Source organism: Saccostrea echinata, unplaced genomic scaffold (assembly GCF_033153115.1).
Source record: "Saccostrea echinata isolate AGI-Se365-2 ecotype Australia unplaced genomic scaffold, CSIRO_AGI_Sech_v1 ptg000023l, whole genome shotgun sequence".
In the NCBI taxonomy this organism is placed as follows: Eukaryota; Metazoa; Mollusca; class Bivalvia; order Ostreida; family Ostreidae; genus Saccostrea; species Saccostrea echinata.
The window spans coordinates 14,207,182-14,233,180 of NW_026889772.1; the positions used below are offsets into that span (position 1 = coordinate 14,207,182).

Here is a 25,999-nt window from a genome sequence, read left to right on the forward strand (position 1 = left end):
TTTTCAAATTTGGCATTTTGATTTTACGTATTCATAATTTGAAACAAATATGAAAGGGGAAAATATGAGTTAGTGGGCATATTTTTGAGATATAAGGTGTTGGATTTTTTATAGACAATCAGCAAAATTTATTTCTCTGAAAACTTCTGATCAGGAATTAAAATATTTCTTCATATTTTAGAAGAATTTAGAAGAGCGTCAAAACTACAGATAATCAAAATAATAATATATGATTAAGAGTAAGCGGAAAAATAATGTGCTTATTTTTATGGAACTATGTGAACTTTGGAGATAACGAACAGCATTCAAGCTCAAAGTCCATTAAAACAATACAAATTAATCGGGAGCACAGCAAACACGGACCTCCAAAAACACCAGAGGTGGGATCAGGTGCCATGGAGGAGTAAGCATTCTCTGCCGACCAGTCACACCCGCCGTGTGCTCCTTGTCATGATCGGGAAAAAAAGGAAAAATTAGTAGATAAATCAGTGTATAAATAATGGCCTAACGATGAGTATGAAAAATGTCAGTCAGCGTTTGACTTAATGATAGGTTTTATTTGCTGACAAGGTCATTGTATCGACCGTAAAATTTGCAAAATGAGGATCGACTTCAAACGAGACTGTTAATATCCTTGTTTCATCAACTTGTCAATAGCTTGCCTCGTTTTAGAAATTGCTCATATATAGAGCATGCTCTTGCGCATCGAATCAACTGGGAAACAAAAACCCCATATGCAGGTGATAAGGACATATTGCTACATTAGTAAGAGAAGTTGACGATTGAAAAATTGAAGTCATCACGGATATATCGTGTCGACTTATGAATGGAAGTCACTATTGTCAATTGATAATACGTCGTCGATATATCTAAATGTCGAGTTGAAAGCCAAAGTAAGTGTTTTCTTCTTCTCATGTAGAAGTTTTTGAATAATTTCTGTTTCATACAAATCGTATACGATACCAATATGAATACAAAAATAGGTCTGCTAATAAGGGGGCGCAATTGGTACCCATGGAAATTATAACAGATTGTGGAAGACCTGATCTCTAAAAACTACATACAAATACATATTGTCAATCAGAAACTCAAGCATATTTTTAATATCAACTTAGAGTACGTACTTGTGTGTACAATCAGAATGTTTTTTTTTTTTTTAAAAAAAACAATTTTGCAAATGACCATTGACAAAGTAAGTGAATTTACGAGTTCCAATTCTATTGAAAAAGCAGCTGTTTATGATGTCAATAAGCCTGGATTTTAATTCATCTTGCAGAATGGTTGTATAAAGTGTTGAAATGTCGTACGTTTTGATGTTATTGACTTTGGTAAAATTTTGTGATTTCAAATATTCTAAAAGTTCCTTTGAATTTTTAAGTATCCATATAAAATCAAAGGAGTTCCAAAAATATGCCTGACACCTCAGCATATCAGCAGAATACATCCAAATACAGCAGTGAACCCTCTTTTGATTGGGTAAACAGAGTACTCCTTGACACATGCTGGTCAAATTCAACAGACAGAAAAGGATTCATAACTTATGAATATCATGTACTTGCCACATACCCCGTGTCAATAAAGATGGAAGTTGGGGTACATAAATGTGGAAGATTCACCTCCACATTTGCACACTTCATGGCGCAATACAGGACAATTATATAATATCCTATCAATTATGTCCATTTTATTCAGTTGTAATCTTGAGTAAAATTATCCTTACTTAAACATCAGAATAAAAAAGAAAACAATCAAAACTCTCAAGAACATCATTCTTTCCTTCAATAATTAAATAAATTCCTATAAAATTTTCCTGTACATTTTATGCTGACGTTAATTGATTATAGGACTGAACTTTTACAATGATACTAAAAGTTACCTAAAAGTTACATTGCTGATGTACATGTAGAGTTATGTATTCAAATGGTAAAATACATGATAACCTTGCTATATATTCAGGATAAAAATACAGCCCCATGCAAGGAGAAAGGCTAATTGTCTCTTTATTCATTTTACAGAACACATGCAATATGCAGTCTATTAAAACAAAGTTCCAATTGAGAAAAAAGAATACTAAAAATATACCACTCATTTTACTTGAGATAACCAGAACATTCTAAATTGAAGAACAATATTGATGATTAAAAAAATATTTAAAACCTTCCATTTTTAAAATTAAGTATATTTTCCACACGTAATTTTTGCCCTGGTTTTAAGCAATTACAATCGTCATTAGCATTGAGCTTTCTATTGGTACAGTTTGTAGGTGATGCCCGGCTGATGCAGATCTATTTATAATACTCTACTTTCATATATTTTTCATATACGGTTTGTTATGATTCAAAATTCAATCTGTTTTACCAGGTCGGCAGCGAGTAACAAAAAAATAATCCCTAGAAGTTAGCAGCCAATAAGAAATCAAGGGACAAATTAAATAAGTCATTTCATTATTCGTTTTTATAGCACTAAAGAATAATTAAAAGGAACTAATGACTCGATTTAGTCTGTCCTCCATGATTTTTCCACATTTTACCATCGTTATATGTATATATGTATTTATCTTTTTCCCCTTCTTTTTTGTCCTCTTTCACTTTCATTTTCTGAATAAGTATATTATATACTTGTACCTCTGACCTGAATTTTATATGCTGTAATATTTTTCGTTGTCCTCATGTATCATATACTTACATGGTTTTGAGTGAATAAATGAACTTGAACTTGATTAATTATGAATTAAGATTTTCATACGCAAAAAGCCTGCCAAGACTTTTCAAATTTCATCATACAACTGCTTAATACTCGTCTTATGCCATTAAAAGTTTAAACTTAGGGGGGCCTCCGTGTGATTCTGATCTTTGAAAGTCCCCTGACCTAAAAAGTATTTGTGGATGAGAACAAAACAATCACTGCAAATGATAAGCGACCTCAAGGGTATCCCGTATCAAAACACAGTCTCCAGGGTAAGTATTGGCAAAATGTTGCTTCAACTTGCCTGAGATTTGTAATTCTTTTATTCATTCTGTCGTGTTGCATAAGGTGTAATGAAGCCCTTAGGACTCTAACTTTACAAGACCAAAAGGACTGGTTGCACATATTCAGGCTTCTTTTTTTACCAGTAGATCATGTAGACAAAAACTAACTAAACAATAAACATACTGGACCTCAAGGGATTCCTCACCTCACCCACTGTAAGGGACTGTATATGCAAAGCGCTCCTTCTTACTTGCCTGATGTTATTTCATATTAAATCATTAGATATAGAAAACGCTACCTGTGACTCTAATTTTTAAAGGAAAACTTGGAGAAAACATAGGTAAAGGATACCTATAACAATCATTTTTCGTCCACCCTTACGGTGCGCATTCTTCAGTTGAGAAAACTCTGTGGACAAGAACTAATCTATCACTGGACATGGTAGCGATCTCAGTGAGAATCCAATGTCACCCTCTCCGTGGATCTGTAATAGCACAGTAACCCTGCGAACTTTTGGACTATGCAATGTTTCAACGGTTTGTGTCACGCGGTGCATAATCTAAGTTTCATCCTGTTGTAATTGACGGGAATATTCGAGCCCTGTCTATCGTAAATTTTCAAGTTTCCACGTTTTCAAGTTATTTGTAGTTTCAGTTTAATAGGATATTCAACGGTGTCACGTAGCGGATTTTTCTACAGTTCTTCTGAACCAGAACAATATCAGTACACTTCCTTCTCTATCCGGTTCCGTCGCCTGTAGAGCACCCTTGGGCTGCATATTTTAGAACCCACCATAACGCTGCATCAAAACGAGCAATATGGTGTATGCTTAGGGTAGAAGGTAGGTCATTCCCCAACATCCAATTGCGACCTTATTCGATGGAAGAGACTTTTCAAGGTAAAAAGTCCTCAGGAATTTTCAGGGTAAAGAAGAATGTAATAAAACTTTGGTGAAAATCTAAAAAAGAAGAAAACGTTATTTGACAAATCAAAGATAATAAATACGCCTGCAATGTCTAATCTTATATATGTTACTTCAATTTATTACATACTTAGTAATAAACACACGCAATATACCTAACGTCACAATATCCGTATCAGCTTCCAGGGTTGATACGGATCCTGCATAGCTGCTATGGATCTGCAGGGCTGATACGGATTTATATCACACCCTAGTAGATTAAACCATTAAAAAACAGTACTTGTGATAATACACCTATTTTTTGTTCACATTCTCTTAATTTTAAAGTACTTTTCTTTGATATAATACATAAGTTACATGTCAGTAGTCAGTATATGATTTTTTTTTGGGGGGGGGGGGGTATTTTTCTCAAGTTGATGTGTGGTGAGTTTTTTATTACTAAGTATGTAATAAACATAATAAAGCATACCCTTTTCCACATCACAATCTGTATCAGCCCTGGACACCAATGTCAGCCAGAGGGCCTTCGGCCCTCTGGCTGATATTGGTGTCTCGGGCTGATACAGGATGTGATATGGAATGGGTATGTGTTATTCTCTATGTTCAGTCTTCCTCACAATGTTTATACACTGTGGGTTTTTTTTAAATCAAGGTGTTATTTAACAACTTCATTTTGGATTAAACTGAAAGAATTCAACGCACTACGTTAAAATGTAGTGTTTTAAAAGATGGACTCTCAATTGTTGACATTGAATGTAGATAAAAAGCACTAAAAGCAACCTGAGTGCCTAGAGATTTAGTTAGGAAGCAAAGGTATTTTATAGTGTATTTTATAGTGTATTCGATGGTTACTGTAAAGTGATGAATAAAGAATGTCTCTTTTGATTTTTCATTTTCTAATTGAATGGTAGAAAATATGGAGAAAATATGAAAACTGTTTTTTTTAGATTGACAAATGGTAAGCTTCTTCAATGTAAGTTTTGTACTTTGGACAAAATATCGTCAGTTACAATTCTTTAACAAATATAAAATAATTTTATGTTCTCTCAAGGAGACTCTAAACACTGCTCACTGAAGAGTTTTAATTCTATGGCGGTTATATGCACTTGGAATGATCTGCCCTCTGACGTAAAATGTAATAAAATGAAATGTACTGTAAATGACACAATCTGATATAGATTTAAGTATCCTCAACATTACATTTAAGTAGTGCAAGGTTATAGATCTTACCTATATCCAAAACGAAAGTAAAACTTTTAATTAAGCATTTCCAAGAAAAGAATAATATACTAAACACAGTATTGTTTCATTATGATTTAAAGAGGCTGCAAATAAATTATTCTTTGTATGTTATAAAATTAAATAATTTCTATGTACGTGAGTGAGTGTTTCCAAAAAGTACTTAGAGTCTTGACTTAAGTACCCTGAATTTTTATTAATTTCTTCTGCTGAAAATAGGCACAAATGATTGGAATATAGGTATAACTGAATTAAAGATAGATATCGAGAGCAAAAAAAATATTCGGACATTGAATAAAAATACTTGAACGTCTTCACTTTGTGGGATAAGAAAATACATTTTGAGAATCATTTTGAAATACCTGTAAGAAGGCTAATATATACGAAATAATAAAGGTTTTCAAATTGATATACTGCAATACACAATCCAAATGGTAAACAAAGTCTTTGTGGATATCAATTAAAATTAGATGTTTGATTTGCTCACATATCTTTATATCTCGCTATATACAGCATCAATACCTCGAAATACTATACCTGAGTGACCATGATTCTGTCTCATTCTTACCAGAATTTATTTCATAACTCTTAACACTGCTCACTATAGAGTTTCTGATTTAGTTTGATGCAGTCAGAAATAGCCTGCCCTTTGATGAAAAATAGAATAAACGGAAATCAACCGTTAATGACACATGCAATTTAAAATAGATTAAAATATTCTTTACCTTACATACCGAGTCCAAAATGTTTAGCAACATTTTTTAAAATTATATAAATTGTTAATAGATGATAACAACTTGATTTTTATTGTATATGGTGAACATTTTGGACCATATTTACAGTTGTCTAAAGAATGGTAACATTTCAGTATCTTGTCCATCCCTCATGCGCGTTTGGGGACGACTGCAGCTAGTTTTAGACGAAACTCAAACTTATTGCTGCTCTTAAATGATCAGCAAAGTTGGTTGCAGGCAGAAAACTGATACCTTGACTTACGTGTACGACAAATTCCTGTTTTTTGTCCGTGTTTCTTTGGTCTCTTCACTCATGGATGGTCCTAAACTGCTCCAGTTCCCTAGTCGCAAGCATCTAATCGGTATACAGTTGTTGTATGGGGGCAACATCAGAAACTTTCCTTCAAACATCAACCATTTCAAGAAGTCTTTGGTGGTAATTTGAATGTATTTTCCCCAATGAAAATTAAATAAGTGATTTCATTTTCTCTTAACACTTTTCCTGGAAAATTATGGAGGTACCCCATATTAAAAATGATCTAGATAAACTCAATATATATAATCCTTTATATGATAAAATTTCCTCCAAGTCAAAAAAAAAAAAAAAAAAAAAAAAAAAAAAAAAAAAAAAAAAATTCACGGGTGTTTATGGTTTTCTTCACACAGTATTATGTTAATTTCCTCGCATTGCTTGGTCCTGAATTAGTCCGAGTTTTTGACCTCACCAAACAGCATTTCAATTGGTATCTCTTTCAAAAATTAATTACAAGCATCATCATAACTTCGACTTAGAAATACACGTGTTTTTGCGGAGTAGTACTCCGGTGTTTTAAAGATACACTGTACTTTAAAAAAAAAAAATTCTCCTTAGCAGGTGTTAAAATAACGTATTGAACATGCACTTGTATGCTCTGTATTTAAAACTAGGTTTTAAAAAAGAGAGAAATAATTTTCTTATTTGGTTTACTCACTTAAAAGAAATGACTTACCGGGTAAAAAAAAAACCCAGACATTTATACATCATATATCTAAATTTCCTTAGAGTGCTGTATTAAGATTATCAGTCATTGCAATGTGATTCAAATGAAATATTGTTAAATGTGTGTTTAGATGCGTACTTAAGACTTCTCTTTGGCCATTATTTGAGATTATGATACCTCTACTGATTTTTCACTTTAAAAGAATAAAATCAATTTATTTGGCTGATTTCCTGAAAGATTGAATCCTTGTAAAAAGGTAAGTCTACCTATTCGGAACTTAGCAATTTCAGTGAATCAAATGAAAAGTTCCAATATGTTCCAAATATCATGAATATTCATAGAACAGGTCAGTTCAATTACTAATTATTGTGACGTCAATATGGTAAAATTAAATGTGCAGTGAGAGGCAGATCATGATACTTTTTCGCTGAGAAATGTGTATACTTATATAAGAAAGAGAATAATGCTTGCTGATACATGTATTCTATAGACTTTTCATTCAAATGCAATTCCTTTCTATTGAATTTATTAATTTTTATCTACATTCTTGGTAACTGCGCGCACCTTAAAATTGCACTGCGTAAAGAAAATAATCCCATTTAAAGGTTAGCAATGAAAAGATAAAGATAAAATTTACAATCATCATGTACCCGTGTAAACTGTAATAAAAACCAGAAGTCTCTGATGAGACTGTAGCTCTACTGGTCTGTACGTATAACAAAAGAAAAGTAGCACTTGGATTTGAAACTTTGCAACATGCAACAATAAATAGAATTATGTATCTAATGTAGTCTACTTCTTTGCCAAGGTATATTGAAATAAAACGAAAACAGTAGGAGGAGTAGTGTTTTGAAAGTATTTCACGGAAATTTCTATTTTTAGTAACCATGACAACACCATTCACCAAAATAAAAAAAAACAGAAATACATATTATGTATCTTAGTGTATTCTATCTGTGTGCCAAATTAGATTGAAATCAGACCAAAATTGTAGGAGGAGTAATGTTTTATTTTAAGTAACCATGGCAACATCGTCCATCGAAATCAAAAACCGATGGACTAAATTATGTATTTTAGTGTAGTCTACTTGTGTGCCAAGTTACATTGAAATCGGACCAAAACTGTAGGAGGAGTAGCGTTTTAAAGGAATTTCACAGATATTTCTATTTTTAGTAACCATGGCAACACCGTCTATCGAAATCAAAAACAGATGCACTAGATTATGTATCTTAGTGTAGTCTACTTGTGTGCCAAGTTATATTGAAATCAGACCAAAACTGGAGTAGTGTTTTAAAGGAATTTCACAGATATTTTAATTTTTAGTAACCATGACAACACCATCCATCGAAATCAAAAACCGATGCACTAAATTATGTATTTTAGTGTAGTCTACTTGTGTGCCAAGTTATATTGAAATCGGACCAAAACTGTAGGAGGAGTAGCATTTTAAACGAATTTCACAGAAAAATTCTATTTTTAGTAACCATGGCAACACCTCCATCGAAATCAAAAACCGATGCACTAAATTATGTATCTTAGTGTAGTCTACTTGTGTGCCAAGTTATATTGAAATCAGACCAAAACTGTAGGAGGAGTAGCATTTTAAAGGAATTTCACAGAAATTTCTATTTTTAGTAACCATGGCAACACCGTCTATCAAAATCAAAAACCGAAGCACTAGATTATGTATCTTAGTGTAGTGTACTTGTGTGCTAAGTTATATTGAAATCAGACCAAAACTGTAGGAGGAGTAGCGTTTTAAAAGAATTTCACAGAAATTTCTATTTTTAGTAACCATGGCAACACCGTCTATCAAAATCAAAAACCGATGCACTAGATTATGTATCTTAGTGTAGTCTACTTGTGTGCCAAGTTATATTGAAATCGGACCAAAACTGTAGGAGGAGTAGCGTTTTGAAAAATTGTTTACAGACAGACGGACAGACAGACAGACGGACGGACGACGGACACCTAACTATCGCATAAGCTCTTCTGGTCTCTGACCAGTAGAGCTAACAAACTATCATTACTTACTTTTAACAAGTTTAAACACCACATACTAGTAATATATTTTTTTTAAAAAAAAAAAAAACATACTATACATGTATATTTTGCTATCATGTTACCGCCATGCAATTAGGAGGCTTTTGAAAAGTTATGTCAATCGAGATATAAAAAAAATTAACAGAAGTTAAAATCTACTTAGTAGAGAGATATGACTTAGATTAGCGATATACATTTTATAATTACTAAACCTCTTGAAGGTTTTGAAATAAAACGATGGTACATGCATTCAAAAATGTCGAAGTTCATGTTTATTGGCAGTTAAAATTAAGAAAAAAACTTCATCATTTTTAATTATACAATAATAAACACAGTCGTGTATTGTGAAAGAATTCCAAAACCATTAAATATTAACCCACTAGAGAACAATATTATATCTTTTAATTTCTTTTTACGTTTACTTACAAAAAATATGAATGAATAGACATTTCTGTAGAAATGATCTCTTCAAAATTAATTTTCTGGAGTATTATGAAACATTTCTATGGTTATGATAGAGAAGAAAAAAAAGATAAACTCAATTCTACTTCTATATTTTTATTCTTACTTTGTGTTTTAATTGCTTCTTCGCTAGTTTGCAGTCTGCATAGATATCAGATATTGCCTTCAGTAGTGTTGTATACATCCGTGACTTTACTATGCATATAATATTTAGACTTTAAAACATGCAGGAAAAACCCTTTATTATCCAACGTTTAAAATCGTTTCACAACAACGACCAGACCATTTTCTAAAATATATACACCGTAGGTTATCAATGGAACAGTAAATAATATACACATGATATAAAGTATGATACCACAACATAAACACAATTTATCACTTCATTATTTAACGTTGATATAAACAATCTTTACACTCTAGCTTATATTCAAGAATATAAAAAATAGTACTATGTAATCGGTATAGTCATTATACTACTTTACAAACAGTTGCAATTAGTACAGCAAACAATGGGAACCATTCGAAACAATCCTCAAAATTTATTATAGAAAGAAAAAAATAAGATTGTCCAATTTTTAGCTGCAAGTGTTGCAAAACAATGACAATGACAATGGATTAATCAGCTGCATGGACCGCCATAGCTCTTGATATGAGTCTGTCCGTCAACGGTGCATTCGATTTTAAAGCTTTTCTGTCAGCTAGCAGACACCTTTAGTAAGAAGTTTAAGAAATATCAATTATCTAAGTTCCATATGTAATCCTCTAAATGTTTGCAAATTACATAATAAGAAATCCTAGTTTATAAAGATTATGCAAACCTTGCCAATTTGTTGTGATCTTTCTGTGGGGACTGAAGGGCTGCGTGGATCAGAAACTGATTGAAGACGTCTCTCTTGTAACAATAAACATTTACATAAGTATATAATTTTTTATTGTCTTAAAAAGATTAAACACAGACGCATTGGTGTCAAATTCAAAGATTAATTTTATTTAACCTACTTATTAAACCAGAAGTCTCTGACGAGACTGTAGCACTACTGGTTTTTATTTAATAACGAAGGTGGAGAAAGGTAACATTTTGGACTTGAAACTATGGCAACAGCAATAAATAGAATAATGATTGTTGGTTTAGTCTCTTTCTGAGTCAATTTTAATGCAATTGAACAAAAACTTTAGGAGGAGAAGCATTTAGAAAGAATTCAACGAAATTTCTACGTTTAGTAACTACGGCAAAACCATTCATCAAAATCAAAAACCGATAAAAATAATTATGTAACTTAGTGTAGTCTTCTTAGTGTAGTCTACCGAGTTATATTGATATTGAAGTAAAACCAGGCAGTTGGGGGGGGGGGGGGGGGCACAGCCAAACATTTTTCAGTTGACAGGTGAGGGGGCACTACCAAAAATTTCCTGACAAACAAAAAAAAAAGGTCATCAGACGTTTTTATTGAGGGGGCACAAGTATATAGTATCTATGTTTACTATAGTAATCTATATATATCGGCAAAATTATTGGGGGGCACGCCCCCCCCCCCCCCCGGTTCCTACGGCTATGAAAACTGTTGGAGGAGTTGCATTTTGTAAAAATTTCACAGAATAATTTCTACTTTTAGTAATCATGGCAACACCGTTCATCAAAATCAAAAACCAATATATAGAATTATATAATTATCTTAATGTAGTTTACTTGTGTACCATGTTATATTGAAATCGGACTAAAGCTGTAAGAGGAATAGCATTTTGTAAGAATTTCACAGAAATTTCTATTTTATGGCCACACCATCCATCAAAATTAAAACCGATAATCAGAATTCTGTATCTTAATGTAGTCTACTTGTGTACCAAGTAATATTGCAATCGGACTAAAATTGTAGGAGGTGTACTGTATATAAAGCATTTCACAGAAATTTCTGTTTTTGGTAATCATGGCAACATCATTCAACAAAATCTTAAGAATTATGTATTTTAGTGCAGTCTACTTGTGTAACAACTCATGTTGAAATTAGATTCATACTGTAGGAGGAGTAATGATTTGAAAGAATTTCACAGAAATATCTAATTTTAATAACCATCATTGCAACACAATTCACCTAAATCAGAAACTGATAAACAGAATTATGTATCGTAGTGTAGTCTACTTGTGTACCAAGTTATATCAAAATCAGACTAAATCTGTGGATGAGTAGGATATTGAAAATATTTCACAGAAATTTCTTTTTTAAGTTACTATGGCAATACCGTTCACAGAAATAAAAAAAAAAAGATACATAGAATTATATATCTTAGTGAAGTCTACTTGTATACTAAATATTATTAAAATTAAAATTAGATTAAAAGTGTAGGGGGGGGGGGGGGGGGGGAGTGGCATATTGAAAGAATTTCACAGAATTTTCTATTTTTAGTAACCATGGCAATGCTTTTCATAGAAATAAAAATCGATATATAGATTTATGTATCTTTGTGTAGTCTATTTGTGTAGAAAGAAACATTGAAATCAGACTTAAACTGTAAGAGGAGTTACTGTAGCATTTTGAAAGTATTTCACAGAAATTTCTATTTTTAATATCTATGGCAACACCATTTATCGATTCAAAATCTGATGGACAGAATGAGTTGTGTATCTTTGTGTAATCTACTTGTGTACCAAGTTATACTGAAATTGGACTAAAATTATAGGAGGAGTAGGATTTTGAAAAATTGTTTACAGAAAAATAGTCGGACAGACAGAAGAGCAACGGACACCTTATATCGCTCTTCTGGTCTCTGCATGACAAGTGAAGTTAAAAGTGAACTTTTTTAGTTTTCCTTTTCGCATAGTTGTTAAAAGACTTTAACATTTTTTAAAAATCTTGTAAGCACCTTAAACACATAATACACAAAAGTATTTTTAAAAATACCAACCCTTTCATTAAATGATAATAAAAACAACAGGCCAAAGGGCCTTAACTGTCTCCGGAGTATAATAAAATGCTGTAAATGATCAACAGATGTATAAAAAAAACACAATAAAAAAACTGAAAGATGAAGATATTTTGCCTCAAAGCAAGAAAAATAGGATGAGCAAGGGCCAACAAAATAGCTAGTCTAGTATTCAGCAACAACTCATAAAATAGGTCTATTAACTTGCATGTATCTGCCACTGTTAATACACTCCCCTTTGTCACTAACACCATGCAGTCTAAACAAACAATTAAACATGTGTAGTGATTCAGCTATTTCCTCTCACATGTGCCTCTCTTCGTCTTTGAAGAACATTTAATGTAAAAAGATAAGGTATTTTTGTCTAATTTTTATATATCTATTATTTACAAGTCTACCTAAGCATTAAAAACTATGAAAGTACCCTATATTTAGTTAAAAAATTCTTGCATAATTTTTTTCATTTAAGTGACCTATCAATTACATTATTTAAAGTGATTAATTATTTTGAGTGAAAATCAAAGGGAAATAACTTCTCTCAGTACAGTAAAATTTCCAAACAAGATCATTAGAGCCCTGCCCATCACCAGAACACTTGACCCTGTGGTTCAGAATTTCACAAATTTGGTAAAAACACAATTGTTCATTACACGTAAAACTTTGCACTCTGTTTGCCCCCTAGATGACCAGGAACAGGAAAGATTTTCGAAGAATTAATGCATTTTCACCATATAATCATTAAAGCCCCGTCCTAACCCAGAACCCTAGACCCAGGAGATCATAAATTTCTCAATTTTTGGAGAGGCACCCTTGCTTATTATAACTATGTTATTAGTTTATCTGTTAAGTACCCAGGAACAGAGAAGATTTCCAAAGAATTAATGCAGTTTCACTTAATAATCAACAGAGGCTTGCCCTAACACCAGAACCACTGACCCAGAGGACATTAGAAGAGACACTCAGGAGGGAATAAAAAGATTCTTAAAGATGACATTTTTATGGTTTCAGCCCCACCTCTCAGTCCTGGGGTGAGAGATAAAGAATTTCCTATAAAAAAATTCCCTTTCACTCATAGATGCTATATGGCAAAATTGGTTAAAATTAATTCCACTATTCCTGAGAAGAAGCTAAAAATTTTCAAAAGTTCACGACCGACGACGGACGAAAACAGATAGCAATAGGTCAACCGAGTGACAAACCAAAGACAAAAGTGTAAATGACTGTTGAAGCAATTCTTTCAAGAATGCAACCTTGAATGAACACTACTTAAGGTTTTGGAAATTGGCAACATCGCAGTAGGTATTTGAAGTAATTTGAAGTTTGTAATGGAGAGTGGATAGGAAAATTCCATAATTAAAACATTCATAGAGCTTAAAGCAATGCATTGGATTATGACACAGACAATCTTGTGTATGATATTTTGGGAATGGAGATAAAAATGCAGGTAAGAACCTTTATTTGAACTGAACAAACACAGAAAATAAAGCAGATGTTAAAGGTAGATTTCCAAACGTAGACATTGAGAATGACTTTTTAAAAAAAAATCAGGTATAATAATTGTAACTAGAAGTACAACTCTTCTACTAAATCTCGTATATTAAAATATGACAAATTTACCAGCCAACTCTGCTGTTAGTGGTACAGTCTACCTCTGATTATAGGTAAGGGAATATCTGAACTTCATAACACTGAATGAAAACCTTGCTTCAAGTTTAACAAGTTTATTACAAGTTCTAGAGCTCGTGTTTGAATCCTAGTCTGGTCGGTCGAACTTTTTCCATTTGTATTTTGGTAAGTTAAATTTTTCACTTTTCAATTCTGTATGATCATTAGATAATATTCTGGTGTACAATAATCATTATATATATATCAGATTAATCTTCGATTATTTGACAGTTAAATTTTGAGAAGGCTATCAGTACTGAGACTGTCTGATATTATACATTATCAGACTGCAGTTTGAGACAAAAACAAACGAATGACATTACAGCAATATGTATATCCATTACTTACAGTAAAATACTGTAATTTACTTATTGAATAAAACAGATATTTTTGAAAGTGATAGTTTTTACAGTGAAAAAAAAATCATATCCAACTAAAAAAAGGTTGAATAACTCTCTCTCTCTCTCTCTCTCTCTCTCTCTACCTGTGCATGACTTCCTCCAATGGTTATTATTTTGTATCTTATTGGATTTACAAGAGAGACGGCTTTAGCGAAATCCCCGGAGTCGTATGCAATCAGAGCTTCACACAATGGGACCCCAACCTCTTTGGAGATTCTCTGGTTGTCCCCCTTACCAGTTCCACTTAAAAAATAAGTCATAGTTGTCAGTTAATATTACAGGACACGTTCTGAGTCGTATAAATCCAAATCAAATTTTGAATCCAAGGTTTTATACTTATAACATATTGTTAATTAAATTTTAAGATACTAGAAAACATCTTTTGATAATATATTTTACTTTGCAAATTCCCTCAGTGACGCCATCAATTTATCAGTTGTTGTCTTATCCTCTGCTCCAAGACTTGCCATTAAAAAGTGAGCGTCATTGAATGTCAAAATATGATCATCAGCATGGTCCTTGCAGATTTCATTGAATTCCTTCCATTTGTCTTTCACATTTACCCCTAAAACAAAAATATGACCTTTTTTCGTCGTAAAAAAAATCACTGCAAGTATATGAATAATACATGATAGGCATAAATTGGATTTATTTAGCATAATAATTAAAATTTATCTGACCCTCCAGGTTAAGTCTGTAAAGTAATGAACAAGCATCAACCATGTCCAGCATTGCGCCGCTTTTGACTGCCCTTGGTCCAACCTTAAAAAAAAGTATTGGTAATATATAGATGAAGCAGGAAATTCTTCCGAGTGGTTTAACATACTTTTCGTAGTAATTTCAGGCTTTAAAAAACCTATTTTCGGATGAACATTCTCAGAAAGTGAAAGTCATTAAATTATTATCGAAAGTCATTTCATAATTTTCAATGGCATCTGAAAGAAAATTCAATCAACATAAATTCGTAACTATAGTATGTACTGTAACGAATACTGTGATCAATGCTCCCTTACACCTAAAGAGTACCCAGTTCTTTGCATGCTTTTTAAAATTATTCCAGCATCGATTATTATCACACATACACTTCACATAAACACACATATACACACACACAAACCATGTATAGCAATAGAAGTGTTAGCCTATCTGATCCATCAAGTGTTATGCTTTGTGAACGATTTTGTACTAAATGGACACTAATAATACGTGCATCCATGCATATCAATTTCTATTTTTAGCTATTTAAAAGTTTTCATTCAAATTTGAGTTTAAATAGTAGAATTTAAGCTCAGCAATTAATCTGTTCAGTGTTTGGATTTTGCGATGTTTCTCAACAGTTCAGATTGATTGATGTGACATTATGTTAGCATTACATTATCAAACAAGCACTCTGAGAGTACTGTATATAAGCAACACTGGTCCCCTACCAGCATGTGCAAAGGTCGTTATTCAGTCAAATAAATCAAATCGAAACGAAATGCAACTTATCAAGACAAACACACAAAATAAATATCAGCTCAATATGCAAGTGTATAGGAAAAAGTCCTGAAAATCAAGTGGTATAGACTGACTGACGGGCAGTGGGATAGACAGACATATCAAGAGTAAAGTCCCCTTTGATTTTACCAGACTAATACAATTCATGTAATTAACATGATTAAGAAAAGAATTTAAAGGAAAAATTTGGAATGTACATGTAACTTTAGTCAACTACTTGTACGACAATTAAAAAAAAAGTATATACTATTGCTATGTGTAGTACGGAAACATACCTGTGTGTCAAAGATACCCATTGCCTCGTCATACAATCCCTGTAAATATAGAAAATCCCTACTGGTTGAAAGATACAAATTACTGGTGTAATTAAATCAACTATTCGTCATTATGTTGTACGGTGATTTGCCTTTTTAATTCAATTAGCTAAATGTATAAAGTATATGTGAAGATAAACCACACTTTCTACAAAAGAAAGCACATCAAACTTATGAAAAAGATCATACCTGCTCGATATTATAGACCCCGTAATGCCAGTAATTGTGGCAGGCCAGCATAGCACAAATCTGAAAGAAGGGAGAAAAAGAAATGTTTAAACTCAGTTATCAATTGTGTACATGTACATGTATTTCTAGATTCAATTTTGCTGCATGGTCATTTCAAAGTAAATTATAACTATATTAAGTTAATGAAATCTAAAACTTTATAAACTGAAATGAAAACACTTTATTATACATTATCCCTAAAATGTGTACAAGCTAATATCACATTGACTTCTCCTCTGTGAAATGGAAGCAATAATCTTGTCTATATATCTTTTTTACTATTTATCAAACTTCATTTCTCTTACATTCCAATCATTTTCTGTAGTTGACATAAATTTGATCCCCTCCGTGGACCTCCCAGTCATCTCGAGCACGTGCGCCATCGAATGTGTAGACCAGCAATCATTGCGATTTAGTTCCAGACCCTTAAAAATAGCAAGGTTAACTGACTGAGGATTTTCTCCATTATCACTCACCAATTCAAAGACAAATTATTAATCTTCACAGCAGTTTTGTTACAGACCACCACAGCCCATAGCAGTCTTTTGTAACCTTACTTCTTTAAATGTTCAGGTATTAACCTTTTTAGCCAAACGTTCTGCATCTTCATAATGATTGCACTCCTCCAGTCCAAACGCATGCATGCCATACAGATAACTACAAAGTCGCATACATTAAAAATGTTTTTATGAACTCTCATTTATCCGTGATAAGATTAACATTAATGATGAAATTGATACTAAGGATGAAGAAATAAAATACGCATCAGCAGCACTACAGATGATTCTGTAAAAATTTCTTCAGTACAACACTCTCTGGGAAAATATTTGAAGGGCCTAAAAATGATCTAGATTTAAAAAAAATGGTAAGAAAGAAGAAAACTGGAAATACACGGCACCTATACAGTGGCATAGAGCTTTTCCAGTGTGGCATGACCCTAGCAATACTGTCCCTCATCTGTGGGTGGTGAGCCTGGTAGAAATACGAATCATGGGCAAACTTCAGAGCCAACATGTCCAAAGGATTGTCAACCAAAATAGACTCCCAGATCAGGCAGGCATCCGTCATCTCTCTGTGGTAAGTTTTGCAAATACAAAAAGTGTGTTTAACTACACAAATTACAACACAGGCATTTTACAATTTATACAATTAAACACTCTTAATGTTCTGTTACAGGCATCCTTTCCAACGGTTACAGCTCTCAATATGACACTGAAGCTGCGTTTTGATATTTTTGACCTGACCTGAGAGTTTCATGATTATTCATTTTAATAAAATAGTAAGTTCATGATGCAGATTTTTTAAGGAATTTGAAGTGAGAGCATACTACTGAAATTATATTTATTTTGTGTTCCCTAAATAAAAATTCAAAAATAAAATTGTTTTAAAAATAACATTAATATTTGCATACCCTTGAGCCCAGAGTTTGACAGCATTGATGTGTTGCTTTTCGCGTGGGAGGGTACTAGGGCTGTTCTCTAAATTAAGCATGGTCTGGATATCTGTCTGAAATTCCTTATCCAGATAATAACTTCTCCCAGTTCCAAGTGCATCCAGACCATTCTTGATCACGTGACCCATCACTAAAAAGGCCATCAACCCTTACAGAGCATAAACATTGAATTCTAAAATAGTAACAAGTAGAGCTTTTTCAAAAAGCTTACCGTCTTCAGCAACAACCTTAAACAGTAAAATGACCTAAACCCATGAGGCCGTATAATTCTTGAAAATTTCTTGGCTTTGTATTTCTTCATTAGTATTTTTCTGACATAAGCCCTACCAAGTGATAAGTTAACAGATGCCCGGCTGCCTCCGTAAACTTCGATTCTACTTCCGAGATCATTCGGCATACCTCGGCTGATTCCGTCATCTTTGTGATATGTAGGTTGCACAACAGTATTAAATTTTGCTATATATTCTTACCAAAAATGCGCAACTTTGAGTAGGTAGTATTAATTGAAAACAAACTTTTGAGAAGTTTCCTTTTCAGATCTTGTAAAACAATTCTTTATAAAGATTTTAGTACCAAAAAATACATAGGCATCCAGCAAGGCACGCAAGTTTGTTTCGGTCGAAGTCGAGCAGGTGCTTGAAAATCAAGTCCAGGACCTAATCACTCCCCCACTCAAATACAGTATATAGAAAAATCAGCACGCCCTAAATTATAATGAATCTAGTCAATACAGGAAGTGTACATATTGTTTCTCATCTCATAAAAAAATTCAGCTCCAGTCTCGTGTTAAAATGCCCGAATCGGAAGGGAAGATTCAGGAATTATTTTGCGTCAGCCATGATTTTTGCTTGCAAGTATAATGCTATTTTCCCGATTTGTAATGAATATTCAATGTAATAAAGCAAGTTTCATAAAAATCCGTCTCAAGATAGGAAAAATATAGGCGACACTCGGTGACAGGGGTGTTCGCGGTGAACACAGATTTCTAAAAATATGGCAAAAGTTGAACTGTATGTCATGATCTTGCGCGTTGAACTTTTGTTATTTTTTCGTTTCAAATTTTCAATTAAAGCATACTGATTCACATAAAGATTAAACATTATTTAAAATAGGTTTGCTTTTTATAACAGGGCGAAAGAAGTAGTCTTTGTCATAAGGAAGGGGGGTGGGGTTAAAAAGAGCATTGAAATAATACATATTATTGAAATATCATGGCGTTTTCTGCTTAATTACGATTGTTTTGCCTAAATAATTCTTTTTTCGAACCAGATTTCTGCATCTGTTACCACTGTGTTCCAAATTAACCGATATTTACACAAATTCAGAATTTTTATTTTGCTCCGGGTTGAGTCTAAATTCTTTAAATTTATAGATTTTGAAATTGTTTATGAGTAAATAATGTTAACGAGTGTGATGGCAAGGTATTTGTTAAAGTGTCTTCTAATTTTCATGCATTTCTCTCAACCCGATACATCGAAATCAGGCCCTTGTGTGGTCAAGATAAATTATTTTAGAGGAAATCTGGACTAATTTTCTATGCTCCATTAAACGCGAACGAACAGCAATGACGGCCAAAAAATGCCATTATTTCTCATTTTCCGTCTAAACTCACGAAATTAAACCTTAAATTATAGACTACAATATTTCTAAGTATAAAATCTGGTTTTACTGCAGGTTGCACAACAGTATTAAATTTTGCTATATATTCTCACCAAAAATGCGCAACTTTGAGTAGGTGGTATTAATTGAAAACTAACTTTTGAGAAGTTTCCTTTTCAGATCTTGTAAAACAATTCTTTATAAAGATTTTAGTCCTCTGCAGTGGGCTCGCGTCAAGATTTTTGACGTAACGTAAAAAAACATCACATTTCAAGGATTATTTCAAATTAAACTGATAGTTTTATAACTATTTAGTAAATATCTATCTTAAAGGACTATTATTAGCTCAGACATTTAATTATAATGAATTAAAACAAACGCACTATTTCTCGTGCTTATCACTGTGATATACGCGAGCCAACGACAGAGGTGAATGTATGAGCCGATGGTAGAGAGTGATGTAGGTGAGGTACGAATCGGCCGAGGTAGTGCTGCCGAGATTAGAAGGACAGTGCAAAACAAAGGGGAAAAGAATACTTACAAGCTGTAAAGCTTGCATGTAATAAAGATCATTCTGTTAACAATGAAAATATAGAAACGTTGTTTTGTAATTGCTATATAAAACCAGCATGTTATTTCGAATTAATTACTGCCAATTTCACTGTTCGTTTTCTCATATTTTTTTACGATTGAAAATCTTAAAAAATTGTTAAGTCGTACGAAAATTACATCATCAGAAAATTATCTCCCTTGCCTTGAACAGCATTTCAACCAATGAAATAATTGAAAATTTTCTCATCATGCAATTTCTACCAATCACAAAAGAGAGGAAATGCATAGTCCGAAGACTGTAAAATACTTCAACTCTGTATACCGTCTTCCAAGGAAGACGGTAATGAATCGTTTTGTCAGACAATTTCTCTGAATATGTAAAGATAGATTAAATGTAAAGTAATGTACATTACTGTACATTTACTTAAACTTACCGAAATTGGGGTCAGTGGCGATCATTTTTTCCACCGATTTTTCCAGCCCTCCCAAGCTATCGTCATCGTACCATCCGACATACTGGACAAAATATTGGGATACGGAATCAATTTGTTCGAGCAAATGTTCAGGAAACATAACAAATTTACCATGGAACACGAAAAACATATTCTCGGCGAAATAATGGTTGCCAAGCATACATTAACACTAACATGTACATGTATGACTATGCTTTGAAAAGAGATGTACGATATTATATATAAAATACTTGGTATGTTATACTTAATAAAACTTCAAATGAAAATTTCGTATTTTTTTTTTTTTACCTGAGTCAAAACAGCATCAAATAATTTAGCGGCTTCATTGCTAGTGGTGGACAGACCGACGCCAAAATCATTCCACGCCTTATGAAAATAGATTGATACAATTTTTCAATCATCCTGAAAATAGCTAAATATATGTTTATATGAGTAACATGATTGAATAAGCTTAGCCGCATTGTTGCAGCCACTATTTAAATAACGCCCAATATTGGAATAATTATTTCAATAGTTGTTGAAAATGCATTTCAAAACCAAAATCAAGTTGCAACCATATACGAGGGTTGTTCGAAAAGTTCGTGGACTAATCTATGCCAATCTTCGTTATACTATCTTCAATAAATTCAAAATGAGCACATTATCATATGTAGAAATATTTATTTTTTTAAGTGTGAAGTTTCATTCCGGCCATATGTGATTTAAAGTTACATAGTGAGTCAATATCATGTGTTTCTTTTAAGATAATTGTATCATAAAACTAAAGATTCATGAGAAATATGAATAAGGCGAAGTTTTGAGAACTCATCTGCACGGTAAAAGCAAAAGACTGCAAAAATTAAGTGCCGGAAAAAGAAAAGTTATCGTCAATGTCAACAATATCAAGGTCATGTGTCTTTTATTTTTAGCGTGAAACTTGTAAACAACATTAAATTGGAGCAATCAAAATTGAGGAATAAGTTTTGATCATCTCTTTTTTCCCCTTTTTTTTTGGGGGGGGGGGGGGGCTTCGGATGAGACCGTATAAACCGAGGTCCCGTGTCGCAGTAGGTGTTGCCACGAAAAATATCCCTCACTGCTCAATGGCCGTAAGTGCCGAGCATAGGACAAAATTTGCAACTCTCCACCGGCAAGTGGTAGCGTCTCCATATGAGTGAAAAAGTCTCGAGAGGGACGTTAAAAACATACAATCAATCAATCATTCAATCTTTTTTTGGAAGATTATATCAAAATTCTCGGTCATCCGACATTTATACCTATGGAATTGACACCATGGTATTTTCTTCAACTTTTCTGCGCATGCGTACCCGAAAGAGGAAGAAGTGAAGCAATATTTTCGTGTTGGGGCAAACTAAAATTATTTTTACTTATATTTTTCTCCATAAAAGTAGATTTTTTTAGGTTCTGAAACCTGTAATTTTCTGAAACCTAATACTTTCAAGAATTGAATAAAATTTGCATGTGTCTTGCAAAAATTCTACTTTTGTCAATTTTCCCGTTTTTCCGTCACGTTGTCGCTTTAATAGAATCCATGCAATTTAATTTTAAAATCAACACGTTTTGTAACCATGGAGCAAACTCGACAACACTGTAACGTCAAAACCATGAGGTTCTCAAAAATACTAGCCCTATATACATTTCACACAGTATTGCCCATTACCAGTGCACTCATTAAAACGTTTCTCTATCATTTGAAATCTATTCTGCTAACAATTGTTCCAGTAGCATTATTTTGTTTGCCAATGTTATTTTTTTTCACTGCATAAGTGTCCTAAGCTTTCACTCTGAAGAGCTTCACGGCGAAAGCGCTAAGTGTATTAAATGTGAACTTGTTTGTTTATCTTGGATTTAATTTATAACCTACCTATACCATGGACTTTTACTACACTTTCACTATATATATATATATATATATATATATATATATATATATATATATATATATATATATATATATATATATATATATATATATATATATATATATATATATAAAATTCAAATGACATAATTATATTAAAAAATTTAAAATATCGTGGTTAATTCAAACTTATTTAGACTTTAAAAATGCGAAAAACGGATCACGGAGCAGGTCAAAATTTTTGTAATTTACAATCGAGAAATAAATAAATCTTCTGTAAAACGACACAAAAACCGAAAAATTCTACAGGTCCTAATTAAGAATTCTTTCATCGTTTCTGATTCCAAATTATGACTTAATATTTTGCTTCGTTGAAATGAAATCAGTTTCAGAAGATAGGTGCTTCCCATTGAATAAGGCAAAAAAAGAGTGAAGTACGTCGTAGAACGTCACGGAGCAGCAGTTAACCATACAATTTTGTATTGTACTCTGGAAAAATCCAGAAAAAAAAACTCTGAAAATGCCGGAGAAAGTAGGAATATGTCAAAAGCGAGCCATGCATGTGGGTGTACATATGGTACAAGCGGTATTTGAATGATCTGTGAGAAAACGGATTATCTGTAAAAAGTCTTATTAAAAACATTGAAAAAGTTAGTAATTTATCGCTTCACAGATACTGATCTTGTGTAACAAACTTTGTTACACTCCCAAGAGCATCACTGCGAAAGCGCCAAGTGTATATATTAACTTGTTTGTTTATCTTGGATTTAATACATATATATATATATATATATATATATATATATATATATATATATATATATATATATATATATATATATATATATATATATATATATATATATATATATATATATATATATATATATATATATATATATGAAATTGACGTACAAACCGCGACAAACATGTATAGGTCCGAAAATGTTTCCGTACTTTTTAACTTCATATTTAGCCTAGCTGTTCAATGATCCGAGCTCTATGACTTTTCAGTAAAATGTGTGTCACGCTTACCGTCACCGCCTTGTTTATGTATTTATTTTTAAACGCTGTCCTTTGTTCTGTAGTCTTATTGAAAAAAAAAAAAATAAGTCTTCGAGCTATAAGCTAAACCATCATCATACCTACTAGTATTATTAAAATAAAATATAAGTCATTTAAGGCACGTGACCTTTACCACCAGTTTACTTGTTTACTATACGTCCATATGAGTCGGTCCTTTTCCCTTCTGTATTACACTAACTAGGTAATAAATTCATGACATACCTGACAATCTCTCCAATGCGTCCGCATGTTTTCATGGATATTGTGTACGACTTCCGTCTACTTCTCGGTTCTTTAAACTTGAATAAACAAGAGGTTCATGGTCCTCAGGGTTCACCTGAGTAACGCATACAAAACTTATTTCAATGTATTGAACAATCACCTGGCTCGAAGACCAAAAACTGAGAAAAGACTTAAGTCAAAGTTTTAGATTCATATAAAAATAACTATTGATATGGTTTAGAAAATCATATAAAATTTTCATCACGTGTTTGTATCTGTATGTCATACTAACATGCAGGTTTTTAAAATACATTATTGTTCAATAAAACCCAAGATATCAAAAACGAAATTTTTTACTTAAGTCTGTTCTCAGTTTATGGTCTTGGGCCCTGTATACATTAATGTTTGGATTCAATTATCGGGTATTATAAGGTGTAATTAGTATTACATTTTTTCAGAAGTATATTTATCATGATTATGGAAAATGTCTGTATTGTTTAAAACTGAACACATATTAAAATATTAGTCTATAATTAATTTTAACTTATGAAACAGTCTGGCTTCAAACCTGTTTTGTTACAAGGTTAATAGGCTTAATATGGTTTCACTAAAACGAACGAATTGGAGGTGGATGTTTTTTTTTTTCATTTACGATATTTATGCTAAAAATAAGGGACGAATTCCTATATATCCTCTTCCTCATTGGCTGTCCCAAAATAAAATCTATCAAGGTCAGTAAACATGGCTGTTGATGTTGACATGCTGGACTATCTGAACTATTCATTAAGCGCTAAGCGCAGCGCAAAGCGCTTACTGTCATCGTAAATCTACTTCCGTTCGCGATCCAGCGCCACTAAGCAAGTTAGATAACTCCACTGGGTTTTCTAAAAATATGCAACTGGAAATCATGACTCTCTTTCGGCTATTTTAGTGTAATACTGAGTTATTTGCAGTTCTAATAATATATAGGAGTCAATTAGTAAGTTAAAGATAAGCATGTACATTGTAAGAAAATCCACTGTTAGTGGATAACCGTGGTTCTTGTCATACGTATCTCTATACATTGTTGTTCACTGAAAATCGTGTCGGCACTCATCACTTGTGTACCATGTAGCTAACAATCGCTGCATCTATTGCGCAAATACTTTTAATTAACCCTCTGGCTGCGACGTCAGTGTACAGAAAATATAACGTCACTGCGAGATTAAAACGACGTCACAATTTTTTTGACATTATTTTGCGGGATTTTTTTTCTGGTTTACGCTTAGTGCGCGTCATATACAGGAAAGCGTGTATGGAAATTTATTCAATTATTACATTAACAAAACTATGTGGATTTAGATCAGCTGACTAATCATAAACATTATCGAAAGTTTGTTGAATATTTGCTAAATAATTAAGTAAAAATACAGTGCATAGATCAACATAAGTGTTTTTTCATTCTCCATTTTATTCTTCATTTGCATTCAAATTTCTTACTATACACTGTACGGTGTGATGCCTTCTAAGACATTTCGCTCAAAGCGTACCACGTTCTATTAATTTTGCTTCTGCAGCCCGCGTAGATTTTTCTATTCCTAAATTAAATAAAAAGCAAGCTAAATTCCTCCAAGAACGGTTCTCACTTTGAAAAAAAAATCATAATAAAACAACTTTGATCCATGAATTTGAATTTAATTTATTACAATGTATTCTATAGAAGTTGTATAAATATTTCATTTTAGCATTAATGTTGACTGAATGATGAAACACATGTTAGGCTAATTGATTTGTTTTTTTAATTAATGAACCAGCAATTAGGAAAAAAAATTTACCATTAAACTGTTCAGTGTAATGCTTCTGTTAATTTGGCGGGAGTAAAAGTCTTAATGGCTAATTTTTGTGCGTAGCCCACTTCCCTATAGCTGCCGATAAATGATATAGGCATTGACTATAAGGTGTTGTTAATCAAAAATAATCCTTGGTATATAGGAAAACTTGCAAAATACAATCTTAAACTGATAAATATATAGACCAGTTGAAAAAATATAATTTGTATATCAGAGGTAATTTTAAGCAACATTAATTCTGTAATTCCATATTTTATGGATGAGATCGATTAAAGGGAAAAAAAATATTTGCAGTTTTTCGGAAGTAAAATTTGATAAACGAATTCAACTGCATCAATTATGGGGCAATATCGAATAAAATCCTGAAAAGAAAATAAATTAGGGTTGTATTCCATATTTTTTTGGATCGATCTAGCTGATATCGGAGTCATATAATTCCAACGATTTGTCGGACAAGTCGATATCGGCAATCTTATTTTATACAAAATAGACATCAGGGAACTTTTGCATTTTGTATTGAAATTATGCTGTAAAGTTAAAATACATACGAACAATATTTTATTTTATG

At 32.5% G+C, this 25,999-nt stretch overlaps 1 protein-coding gene across 1 annotated transcript; it reads right to left on the reverse strand.

Moving 5' to 3' along the window:
- Positions 1-9,575: 9,575 nt before the first annotated feature.
- LOC133191238 (tetratricopeptide repeat protein 38-like) lies at positions 9,576-23,673 on the reverse strand. The gene is made up of 14 exons (XM_061326993.1): positions 23,603-23,673; positions 20,743-20,820; positions 20,416-20,497; positions 17,789-17,960; positions 17,276-17,449; positions 16,959-17,034; positions 16,683-16,802; positions 16,339-16,398; positions 16,111-16,149; positions 15,019-15,100; positions 14,738-14,903; positions 14,422-14,581; positions 10,172-10,245; positions 9,576-10,062 (listed from the first exon to the last, which is right to left on the reverse strand). Exons 1-14 carry the CDS (start codon positions 23,627-23,629, stop codon positions 9,969-9,971), a joined length of 1,404 nt encoding a protein of 467 aa, XP_061182977.1. The 5' UTR covers positions 23,630-23,673; the 3' UTR covers positions 9,576-9,968.
- Between the last annotated feature and the right edge of the window lie 2,326 nt (positions 23,674-25,999).

Bases quoted from the DNA above. Each gene is read 5' to 3' on its own strand.
- LOC133191238 (XM_061326993.1), bottom strand. From the start codon at position 23,629: ATGCGGACGCATTGGAGAGATTGTCAG. The intron at 17,035-17,275 runs GTGCCGTGTATT...GCGACTTTGTAG, and splicing joins AGCTCTATGCCACTGTATAG to TTATCTGTATGGCATGCATG. The intron at 16,399-16,682 runs GTAAGAGAAATG...CCCTTCTTTCAG, and splicing joins CTACAGAAAATGATTGGAAT to ATTTGTGCTATGCTGGCCTG.